Source organism: Macrotis lagotis, chromosome 1 (assembly GCF_037893015.1).
Source record: "Macrotis lagotis isolate mMagLag1 chromosome 1, bilby.v1.9.chrom.fasta, whole genome shotgun sequence".
NCBI classification, from domain to species: Eukaryota; Metazoa; Chordata; class Mammalia; order Peramelemorphia; family Peramelidae; genus Macrotis; species Macrotis lagotis.
Window position 1 is genome coordinate 114,131,959 of NC_133658.1, and position 12,284 is coordinate 114,144,242.

The 12,284-nt window shown below is 33.8% G+C and overlaps 1 protein-coding gene across 3 annotated transcripts in view; it reads right to left on the reverse strand.

Moving 5' to 3' along the window:
* The window catches only part of FANCL (FA complementation group L), a 102,227-nt gene that overhangs the window by 47,546 nt on the left and 42,397 nt on the right, over window positions 1-12,284 (reverse strand). For all 3 annotated transcript variants that reach the window (XM_074206608.1, XM_074206617.1, XM_074206600.1), the window contains exon 6: window positions 5,502-5,598. In XM_074206608.1, the coding sequence (XP_074062709.1) occupies window positions 5,502-5,598 (97 nt within the window). The remainder of the gene's footprint in view (window positions 1-5,501; window positions 5,599-12,284) is intronic.

Genomic DNA, 12,284 nt, shown 5'->3' on the forward strand with positions numbered 1-12,284 from the left:
AATACAGCAAGTGCGTCATGAAGTTTGCATTAAATATATAGTATTCATGGAAGTAAATATACACAGGCCATTATGTTAAGTAGAAAAGCACCTCATCTTTACCAGCAAATAATATTTTTAAAACTATAAAACCCTTTATGGTCTTGGAAAAGCACCTGAGAAAGGCTATAGAATACTTAGGGAGTAAAACTTGCACAGTGAGAAGCAAACTATCAAAGAAATCTCAGTTATGTTTCTTGAGGCTTCAACTAGAGCTAAATGACTTCACTATTTTCTTCCACTTCTGTTTCTATATAACCTTTTGTAAAATTATCAAGATAAACTTTAAAAATAAACAAATATAGGAGTGGCTAGGTGGCCTAGTGGATAAAGCACCGGCCTTGGAGTCAGGAGTACCTGGGTTCAAATAGCGTCTCAGACACTTAATAATTATCTAGCTGTGTGGCCTTGGGCAAGCCACTTAAGCCCCTTTGCTTTGCAAAAAACCTAAAAAAACCAAAAAAAATAAACAAATGTATAAATTATAGTAAACAAAATGAAGAAATTTCATTATCCTTTCTCAAACTTTCAGGTCTTTCAAAGATCAAAATGGATGTCAATTAATTTTCTATATTTATTTATTTATTCACTGAAATCTAAAACCAAGCTTCTTTTTTTTAAAAAAAAAATATCAGTCTTATAAAGATTAGGTTGTTGCCCATCCCCAAGCACACAGCCATTTCAGTAGGTTCAGTTCTAGGACTATATTTCTAATAGTTCAAGAATTTTAAATCTTATTCCCTAACTTTAACTTTAGTTTTGAAAGATAACAGCTTCTTTTTTTTCACTTTTATAAGAGAGAAGAATGTGCTTGGAACTGATCAGACTTATTTAAGTTTGAAACCTCTCGTACACTTATCCTTGGAACAAAATGTTTCAGTTCAAGGTGAGAGTTCTTATGTCACAAGACATTATGGTCTCTTTAGTAGGAAATTGTGCTTTGAAAAAGTGTCAGTTTTTTAAGTGCTGAATCCTGAATTAAGGCTTGTAATCCATATACAGCAAACCTATTTTCCTTTCAGTGATGTTAGACTAAACAATGTAAAGAAGAAAGGTATAGCAAGTAAAGATGGCACTGTAATTACTTTGATATATCATTCTTTTCACAAAAGACCCTGCTTAAAAAAAGCATCCACAACTATAGGCTTTCAATACAAAGCAAAGCAAAAGAAAAAATATAAACTAAATGTTGAATCTTGTAACCTTGAGGGGGATCTTATCATACAACTGCATGCCTAAATATAATCTAGGGGTCTGATGAAAGAAACAGAACTCAATTCTATTCAGGTCTTCTGCCTGATTTACCAAGTCAAATGCTCTAGCTCTGCTTTTGAAGGTAAAATGACTTGTAAACAAATGAGCAGAATTTTTTTTTCAGATAAAACTATCACCTACTTTAAGAAAAAAACTATATTCCTTAGATTTCCTTAGTTAGATGTAAATAAATAGTTTGTGGAGCTTTTTATCAAACTGTATCACCTACACTAAAAAAAAAATCTAAGTTATCTAAGATTTCAATTTTTATTGTTATATTTATTTATTAATATTATTTATTATTATATTTATTTTTTATTATTTTTTATTTCTATTTTTTTCTATTTCTTTTTTCTATTTTCTATTGTTATTTCTATTTCTATCTAGTTTATAAATCAGTATATGTAATACATAAAGTAGAATCTTGACAAACCCATTTTTGTAATACTTTACCTGAATCTGTAAATGTCCTAGTCTTCTAGTAAATGTCCTAGTCTTCTATGTAATTCAAAACAGCACTTCACCAAATTTCCAAACATCTTTCCATAATTAGAGTGTATACTTTTAATATAATACTAACATAGAGTCATTGCCCAATTCTTAACTTGAGTTTTACATGGAAGTTTAAATGACAAAAAGGTTCTATGCAACATAAAGTATTTTTTTCAGATATCATTAAAAACATTCAATTACAGTGACCAAATAATTTCCGGGAAAATGAAACATATGATGACTGCTATAATGTAACATTCTAGTAAGGATAAATGGTAGTAGTTGCCACAGAGTTATACATAACCCTAAATTTAGGGTTCTAAAACACTATTTCTTCATAAGAAAACTCAATTAAGAGTTTTTGTCTCTTAGCCCTTTTTCCTCCTAATTTTTTGATTGTAAGCCTCAATTGGTACAGGTGTGTCTTTGTGGTAAGTAAACCCAAAGTAGAGTGATTGCTGGGGGACATTCCCACCCTAAGTACTTACCTGGGATCAATTTCTTTGGTACTTTGCTTGAATTTGAAAGGAAAAATTGAGGCTGTCCTTTAAAATAAATCCTAGAAGCCTCACAGCAAAATAAACCATATAAAGATAAGTTTAAAACAATAAAGCATCACATTTTCTGGTGCTTTTCTTGTGTGTGTGCGTCTTTCAGGAATTATCAAAGGATGGTTATGGAAATTTATTTCTTTCACTTTATTCTCAAATTATCTTGAACCAATTTCATTTAGTTTAAAATGGTTTCAAGGTATTGAACCTTGATAGGGACCTTTGAACAAAATTTTTGTGAGAATGATAAGACAACAATTTCAACCCTTCTAGCTGTAGTATTTAATTTCTATATTCTTTGAGGCTACTCAGTGACACTCTCATCTGACTCAGGTTCTCATTTTCCATACCTAGTAAAGAGATCTATATAAATGACAGGCCACTTAACTTCAGGTTTACAAAAAATAATTTTCACCTTCTTACCATATCTAAGAACTCAGTTTGAACTGATGAGTTGCATCATATTTTTTAAATGGACAATGGATCTATCATTGTAAAACTGGCATACTGAGGCCAAAAGATCCCTAAAAGAGAAACTTCTTTTCAGCTACTTTCATTCAATTTCTATTTATGTTGAGATCCTAATAAACAATCCCATTTACTACCAGAAGCCTCCTAACCTCTCTATTCCATTCCAGATAAAAGAAAATATGATCTCTTAATTCATTCCCAACTCTTAGAATCTCATTTTTACTCGTGAAGTTTATCACCATAGCTATGACAGCTATATAAGGTAAATCCTGAAAAAGCCAATCTGAAATTCTCTGATTATCTTTATTAGTTTCTTAATAAGTAGAAGAAGATATATAAAAAATGATAATTACTAAATAAACAAAACCATAATCGGTAAGCATAAAATAAAGTTTTTTTAATCATTCATATCTTTGCAACAACAAATATTTTTTTCAGTAAAAAAAGATCTTTATAAGATCTTTTTCTGAAGATGAAAAGATTTTCGCTTATCTTAGAAGAGTATTCTTATTAACTGAAATGTAAAGTGAAATCATTGTATGCCAATTAAAACACAATTGCTAAACTTCTCTAAAAAATAGGATTACTTCTCATGTATTCTGTCTTACAACTTGGTCTTGAAATTCTATAATATTATTCAAAATCAAAAGGAAAGACATAAGGGAAGGGAAGAGAGCAAGGAAAAAAAGCAAGGGGGTAGGGACTGATAAATGAAGTGAATTCTCAACATGTCTTATATGGGCGCCATCAGATATCAAATTTCTGTGTCGCCCAGCACACTCTTTTATATATTAATTTTCTCCTGTGGCAAGCTTAAATGCCAGACACATTTTTAAAAAGGACAAACACAATTGATCTTTTCATCACTACAATCTTCTGAAATAGAGTTGATTGATGACTACTAGGTACAATAAAAAAGTTACATGTCCTGATTTTCTTTATATTCTAATGTTTCCCTAGTTATTACTATGTAAGCCTCTAATCTTCAGAAACTGTCTATTACAATTATTATTCAAAAACCTACATTTCAGGACCATCAAAATAAAATAAAATAGCATTGTTCTGGGTCAGTAAACTGAACATGTTGTTATTGAGTAGTATTGATTGTCAATATGCTAAGAATTCTTTGGCAGGCATGACCTGCCTAAAGTCTTTACAATATATAAAGAGGGGGGAAAAAATCAACAATACAAAACATAAAGGAAACAGGGAGAGGGAAAGAATTTCAGAGGCAAAAGAATAAGGAATGGCTATTCAAGGGCATCTCTGGAGGTGTTAGCAGTATCTCGGTAGATCTTAGCCAAGGACTCCAGAACAGTGAAACTCTGGCACATGAGATTGAAGTTTCCAGTGAAATGATCTTGTACTAATTTCCTGCCAAAATATGGCAATATAGATAGAAGTATGAACAAAGTCAGAGTTATTGTTTCCAGATGTGGAAACATTCAATTTTTATACTTCTGACTACCAGTTTCATGAACACAAAGGTACAGATAGGCCTATACTGACAATTTTATTAATTTTACCATTGCAATATGCAGAGAAACTGTGCTATAATGTATAGAGGATACATATTTTATATATGCATTCTAGAACAATAAACTCATTTCACCAAAAAAAAAATATCAGGTAGCCCAAATGGATTCTAAAGGCTTGACAAATTTACTCCAAAGCTTTTTTTTTTGCTTTATTTTGTTTGGTTTTGCAAGACAATGGGGTTAAGTGACTTGCCTACAGCCACACAGTTAGGTAATTATTAAGTGTCTGAGGTCAAATTTGAACTCAGGTACTCCTGACTCCTTGGCCAGTGCTCTATCCACTGCACCACCTAACTGCCCCACTCCAAAGCTTTTTAATCTAATCTGCGTATTCAAGTAACTATATACATCTGTTCTTCAGTTGAAACTAACAGAAGTTTCTAATACTATTACCCATAAAAATGTCTATTTTTTAAAAAAAGTTATAGTGATTATTGATCATCAATTAGCATTTGCTGAATGTTGACTGTGTGGTAAATATTTAGAAAATATGAAAAAGGTATCTTCTACATAATAACTCAAAGAACTTCCAAGATTGAATATTTTTAAAAACGAAAGTAACTTCTAAGGGACAACTAGATGGCATAGTGGATAGAGCACCAGCCTGGAGTCCAAGAGGACCCGAGTTCAAATCCAGCCCCAGATACTTAATTACCTAGTTGTATGACCTTGGGCAAACTTAATCCTATTGTCTTGCAAAAATAAAAAAAAAGTAACTTCTACACTTTTCCATGTTGTATGTCCAGCCTCATTTTTAAATTGTGTCTAAAAATTCAAAATAACAAAAAAGATTCTGACAAATTATTAATCATTTCTTTTAAGATATTTGATTTTTTAAGACAACAGAAGAGATAAATAAAAAATTAGTTCTTTTCAGGTTAATTGACACAGCTAAGGTTCCCTTTGGTAGTTTACTGAAAAGGAAATCTGATTATGAAGTTAGTAGAAATCTTGTCTCCATCCAGTTCCATAATCACTGACAAATCACTAAATCAGTTTGGTTTCTGCTTATTCATATGGAAAACATGAATAATTTTGCTGGGGTTGTTATAAAGGAAATATTTTTCTTCTTAATCACAAAACACTGTTAAGTATTTTATTACAACTATTATAACCATGGTCAATGAGAACTATTTAAATGAAAGCAAAACTTCACCTTTGTCTTTAGCTTGAGAGTGATTATGTGTTCTCTCCCAGAAGTGTCTTTAGCTTTTAACTTGATGGTACTAAAGGAAGTATCCACATAGGCAAGTCTGTGGAAGAAAGAGAATGAAAATGATGATAACATTTAAGGGAATTACAATTTGATTTTTTTTCCCGTGCTCCTATTAATCTATTACAAATATTAATCAGAGGCAGTCCTGCGTGGCAGCCATTTCTGCGGCTGTAGATTTACTGCTGTTAATACACCGGCCTGGTGCTTAATGCAGTCATATATCTCCGGGTTATTTACAATGTGTGTCAAGGCTCACGCTGTGGTCAGTGAGCACCATGTTTCAGTTTTCCATCACTGGAACCTTTGGCACACACAGCATGTTCCTGTCAACCTCTACTTAGGTACACATTAAACTTCCTGTCAAACTCTTTGATCCATTTCTGCAGTTTCATACAGTATGAGCCTTTTATGCTTTTTTTATTTGTTTTTCTCCTCAATGAACTTCTCCTTTATTATCAATACTGTTCTTGTAGAATATCCAGCTGATATTAGTTCATATACACAAATTGATCCTCCAAGGAAAATGCTATACAAGTACAGGTACAACCTGACTTATTTCCAATAAATTTTCCTTCATAAAAAAAGTTTTATTCACTATACAGAAGTATATTCAATATACTCCTGACACTTAACCTTGGTCCATATTACTAATATTTTAAACATATAGCATAAGCACAGTTGTTTTGGTTTTAAGTTGCTACAGAAACATGAATTTCCTACAATGGAGACCAATACACTTTGAAATACATCATTCTGTGGAAATATGGTCCCCTGAGTAGTATAAGCTACTGCCAAAAAGGTTCAAATTTAGCAGTATATTTACTAGTGAACTGGGCATGCGGATATTTTTTGACATTTTTACAATACTATTCTCTTGTAAAGATAAAAAGCAGTCTAAGAGTATTGCACAACTTATCACCCAGACTGATGGCAAAACCCATTAGAGTTCAAAACTAGCATTAGCCTCCTGACCTATGTAACAATTTTTTTTTTTATACCATTATATGTGAGTCCAGTCACTTGATCTGGCATGCTGGGAAAATGGCTTTTTTTTTTCAAGAGACGTTGGACAAGGAATTGTGGGAACTCTCTTTTCTGCAATGAAAAATAGATCTGAACCAAAAAGGGCACAAAATCTTAGAAGAAGCAAAAGAAGAAAAATAGTTTGCAACCCCTGGTTCTAAACTTCAATTTACAATATTAAATTTTTTAAAAAAATTCTTAAACTTTTGCTCTACTTATTTGTCCATCAATGTCTCTCCCAACATTATTGCCTTCGCAGCCAAATGTCAAAAAATTATTTACTTATTAGGAAGTCTTTCAACATGATATCACCTATATATTCAGATATTTGGTGGTATCTGCTGATTTAGAGGCAATAACTGAATACCATTTTTCACATTTCATGAACTTGCCTAGCCAGGTAAAAAATGTTTACCTTAGCTGGAGATATACAAACAGGTATACACACAAGCTTTCTTCAAAGTGTTTATGGAATGGGAAAAATATTCATTAATCAAGTTTTTACTGTATACCAAAATAGCCCAACAAAACAAACCCAAATAGTACCCGCTCTTAAAGATCTCACATTTTAAATAGAGGAAACAATATGCATGGGAAGAACTTAGCTACAGTGCAAATAGAAACCTCTATTTTTCCTTAGGGTCAAACTGGAAGTCATGTGACTCAGGACCTTAAGGTCAAGGGCTCTTATGGTCCAAATGAGATCCAGGTTGGTGGGTTCAGAATGGGGCACTTGGGGAAAGTCACATTGCCTATCCACTGTCCAGCACCTTTTGATGACCTCTGGTAATTAGTGATATCTAAATAGTTTAGGTCTAGATTTAAATTAGTTTTATGTAATAAAAATGAAAAATAAACTCTAGATCTAGTTTTCATCATCATCATCATTTGTATTATTTTCACCACAATGATCACCACTACTAGCTGTCATTTATATAGTACTATAAGATTTTCAAAGATCTTTCTACTATAGCTAACAGAAAAGAAAAATTAAACTGGTTTCACCTGACTCAAAAAATACACGAGATGCCATTTCCAAAATGTAGTATAAATTTTATGATTGTTGCTGCAATCATCATCAGAGTAAATCAAAGACTAAAACTGTTTTAAAACTTAAAATTAATCTTTACAAAGGTCATTAAAAAAATTTTAAATCATAGAAATGATTTACTGGCATTTAAAAAATGACCCCTGAAGTGGTGTCCTGCTAAACAAAGTTTAAAAGGAAAAGAAAAAATCTATGTTATTATTATTATTGTTATTGTCTGGGGATTAACTGAAGTCCCTTCCTAATATACAGGTTGATTTTATTTAAATGATTAAATATTATAATTATTTGAATATATCTATTATTTTATTTATATTTTTCAAGATGGATTGAAGTCTACCTCACTGCTCAAGCTGAATCCATTTTTAATATAGAGAGACACTGAAAACTTCACAACATAATTTGGAAAACTCTAACCCATTAACAATGTTTAAGGCACTCCTCTCATAAGTCAGGTAATGAAGAAAGTCTATAAAGCTCTCCAAATTACTCCTTTTCCATAACTATTTCTTCCTCTCCTACTTATGTGTTATATTCATCCATTAGAATATAAGCTCCTTTTTTTTAGGTTTTTTTTTTTTTTTTTTGGCAAGGCAAATGGGGTTAAGTGGCTTGCCCAAGGCCACACAGCTAGGTAATTATTGTCTGAGACCGGATTTGAACCCAGGTACTCCTGACTCCAGGGCTGGTGCTTTATCTACTGCTCCACCTAGCCGCCCCTGAATATAAGCTCCTTTTATCAGGATTGAAATGACTGAATAAAGCACCCACCTCCTAGGGATTTCCTTGTATTTAGGTTATGTGCAATTTAGGAAGAATATTGACCCTGGGTTTTAACTTGAAGTTCCAGATGAGGCCCCTCTCTGTCAATGCAAGTTAGAGGCACTCTCTGTGATTCTTATAATCTTAGAAAGTTGTTTATAGCATTGAGAGGCTAAATGACTTTTCCAGGATTACATAGTCAGTATGTGTTGAACCCAGGTCTTCCAGGCTTTGATATCAGCTCTCTAAACATTATAATATGTTGCCTCTCTGTATGCAATATGGACATACTTATTTATCCTTTCTCTGCCTCCATTAGAAGGTTAAGTACCCTGGGAGGGGGGACAGACAGAGACTGTTGGGAGGGGCAGACACTGCAATACTGACCATTTCCCTAACTTTGAATTCCCTTCCTGTCAACCAATCTATGGCTTTCTCTTCCTTCTGAGTCACCCTTCCCAGAACACCCCCCCCCATTAGCACATGATGCCCAGATAGCACTCTACCAGGTGGGCAGTCAGATAACAAATATTTAGAACCTTAGAGGCCAGCAGAGGTCCTGGTCCAGAATAACAATGCACACTTGTGGGATGAAAGCCTGGTTGACTGAGAGTTCAAGATTCCAGGATCAGGGATTTGTTTCATCAGTAGGGGCTCCTATTCTAGTCACAGGCCCTAAATCTAAGTTTTAGAAGATGGTTTCATGAACTCTGCCCCCAAATATTGAACTCTCCCTTCATTAGTGGTTATATTTCTTTGGTGATGAGCCTCTCTATGCTTTGCAAGGTTGGTCCTGTAGATAGAGCACCCACCCTGAAATCAGGAGGATCTGAGTTTGAATGTAGCCTCAGACACTTGGCATTTGCTAGATGTGTGACTTTGGGCAAGTCACTTAACCCTGACTGCCTCACATTCAGGGCCATCTCCAGCCATCCTGATTCATATTTGGCCTGTAGACCCAGATGGTTCTGGAGGAGAAATTGAGGCTGGTGACTTAGCACAGCACTCTCTCACTCAAATTCAATTCATGTGCTTGTAATGGCATCATCATCCTGATATCATGGTCTTCTTCATGAATGAAGTACAAACAGCAGCATCATCACCTTGAGGGTAGGCACTGTCTTTCTGCTTCTATTTTTATTCCCAGAATGTATCACAATACTGGATCGGCCCATTATAAATACTTATTAAATGCTGATGGTCCAATTGAAAAAAGACAGGCACTTGAGAATGTCTATAGTACTCAGACAAGACTTAAAGATGGAGTTAGCAAAGGGAGTGGTTACTTAGATCTGTGTGTGTGTGTGTGTGTGTGTGTGTGTGTGTGAGAGAGAGAGAGAGAGAGAGAGAGAGAGACAGACAGACAGACAGACAGACAGACAGACAGACACTCTGGTAATATTACTTCCCGGTGTTTCTGGTTCTACATCTTTCCATGAAGCTCATCTTAGACTCTCAATCTATTAATCTACTCCAAGGGAGGCACTGACATCAGATTTGATCTCTGTTTAGTAATTTTTAAAACTCTAACTGAAACCGTAGCTTTATTTTACTATTGCTATGAATTTTATCTTTTGCTTCATAATTACAATAAAATGGGAAGAAGGAGCTCTTCTCCCTGCCAAATTTAACTGAGACCTCTCTCTAAGCAGAGGTTTGTACATTTGAAAAAGAAGATACCTCTAACAGATCTAACTAAAATGAAAGTGTAGAAAGGGAATTCTTTTCTTCCATAATAGGTCACATAATGCATTTATAAAAGAGAGAAATTTGAAATGCTGAGCAACTGAATTGAAAGGAAAAACACGCTTCATTTCCTAAAGAAAATGTCTGTTAAAAGAGTCTCCTTGTCAGCATTAGGTTCCTTTATAATTCGAGAGCATGTAGTTGTAGTAAATGTTTCCTACTTGTTCCAAAGATTGTTTTATCAAAATGAATTACTTGTTCTGGGATGCTCCCCCTATCAAAATGGAAACCTCGTTTACTGGCAACATCAGTGTTTTCATTATATTTCCTTAAAAAGTCACTTAGAAAAATTACATGGAAAAAGGTAGAGATTTTCTATTTGCATCATTCACCTTTAAAATTTAAAATAAGTCTTTGTATGTCCTATCCATATCCACCTGGAGACAAAAAAAAAAAAAGGAGTCTTTAGTTTGGTTTGTTTCCACACTCAAATATCAACTAAAATAAGTTCAGCTTTTGATTCTCTTTTCTACTGTCATCAAAGTTTACACTGAATTGAAAAAAAAAGAAGAAAAGATATGAATCAACCCAGCTATCCCACTCCTCTATGCTTCAAATAAAGTGTCATACTCTGTTATATTTACCAACATTTGGATTATTCACTAAGGTCAAAGTAAGACCTAAATACTTGAGGCTAGCTGCAGAGCCTGGTTGATGGTTCCTTCAGGGGCATCTAAAAAAATATTGAACAAGTTGGAATTGGAGGGTTGAATGTCTAGCATGAGACAGAAGATTCTAGAAAAACTTCTGAGGAGGAACTGCCTGAGAGGGGGAAGAGAAGAGAAGAGCATTTCTATCTCAGCTTTGGTCTACTCTTCCCCTCCCCTCGATTTGAAAAAGGTTTCATGAATTTCAGAAGTCCCCAGAATTTGGGATTTTCCTTCCTCCCAGTATCCCTGGGAAACCAGTAACTGGTGGCATCTTCTGCATCAGAAATCAAGGACATAAATTCAAAGTTTACTAACTATGTAGCCCTGGGCAAGTCACTAAACCTCTATTTGCCTCATCTTCCCCATCTGTAAGAAGGGGATCCTAATAGAATAAACTTCCCAGGGTTATCATGAGTATCCAATGAGATATAGCACAGTGAGCTCTTATTAGTGATTATTAATACAAAAAAAAATTCAGCAGGAAAAATCAACCATATCTAAAAGGAGTATGTTGAGGAACTATCAGCTATTCCTTTGCAGATGTTATACCTAAACTTGAACCTAAATCTAAAACTTAAATGTTCTGGTAGAAGAACATTCCACAAACTTGGAGGAAGTAGGAGGAAAGAACTATTTTTTAATCATTTTTAAAAAACTAAATCCTTTTAGAAAATACCCCTCTCTAAAAGCTAATGACAGCCAGTCATGATTTATATGAATATATAATCAAAGCAGGAAGCAAAATGGTGGTGGTGGTGGGCAGTCATGAACATTAATAGAATGCTCTTGAGTAATTGAAAAGTACCACTAACCTCTAGGGACACAGTAGTCACATTCTTTTGTGGGGTCTGGGGAGAGGCAGAAAAGTTATTACAGAGTTTACATGTGCTAAAAAGAAATATTTTGACCATAACCTTTGACAAAAAGAAAATATAAAATTTTTAATTAAAAAATATAGCTATGTTTATAACTACCTTCTAAAACAGAATGGCTTTCTTATAAGTTTCAAAATTCCTTTTTTACAGGAGAGACTACTCCAAATTATGCATTTAAAAACAAATATAATATATATTCTTTTATTTGATTCAAGGCAAGAAATATTTATTAAATTGTTGCTAGAATTTTGCTGTTTGGGGGTTACATTCTACTGAATACATACACACATATACAGACAAGTAAAAACAAACTAATTTGAAGAAGTAAAGAAAATCAACAATCACTGAAGTAAAAGTTTCAGGGGAAAAGCAGCACCTGAGTGAAGAAAACTAAAGTTCCAAGAAACAGAGGTAAGTAGTGAGAGAATTCTAGGCATAGGGGGTTAATAGTTTGTAAAAAGGCAGGAATAAAGGAGGCATAATATCCAGTAATTAGGCCAGATTAAACTAGAACATGAGTATATGATAAACAATATAACCTAACCTAATAGGCAAGTGGGACTGTATAAGGTTTAAATGCCAGGCTGAGGCATCTGAAAGATATTAGGACACCATGAAT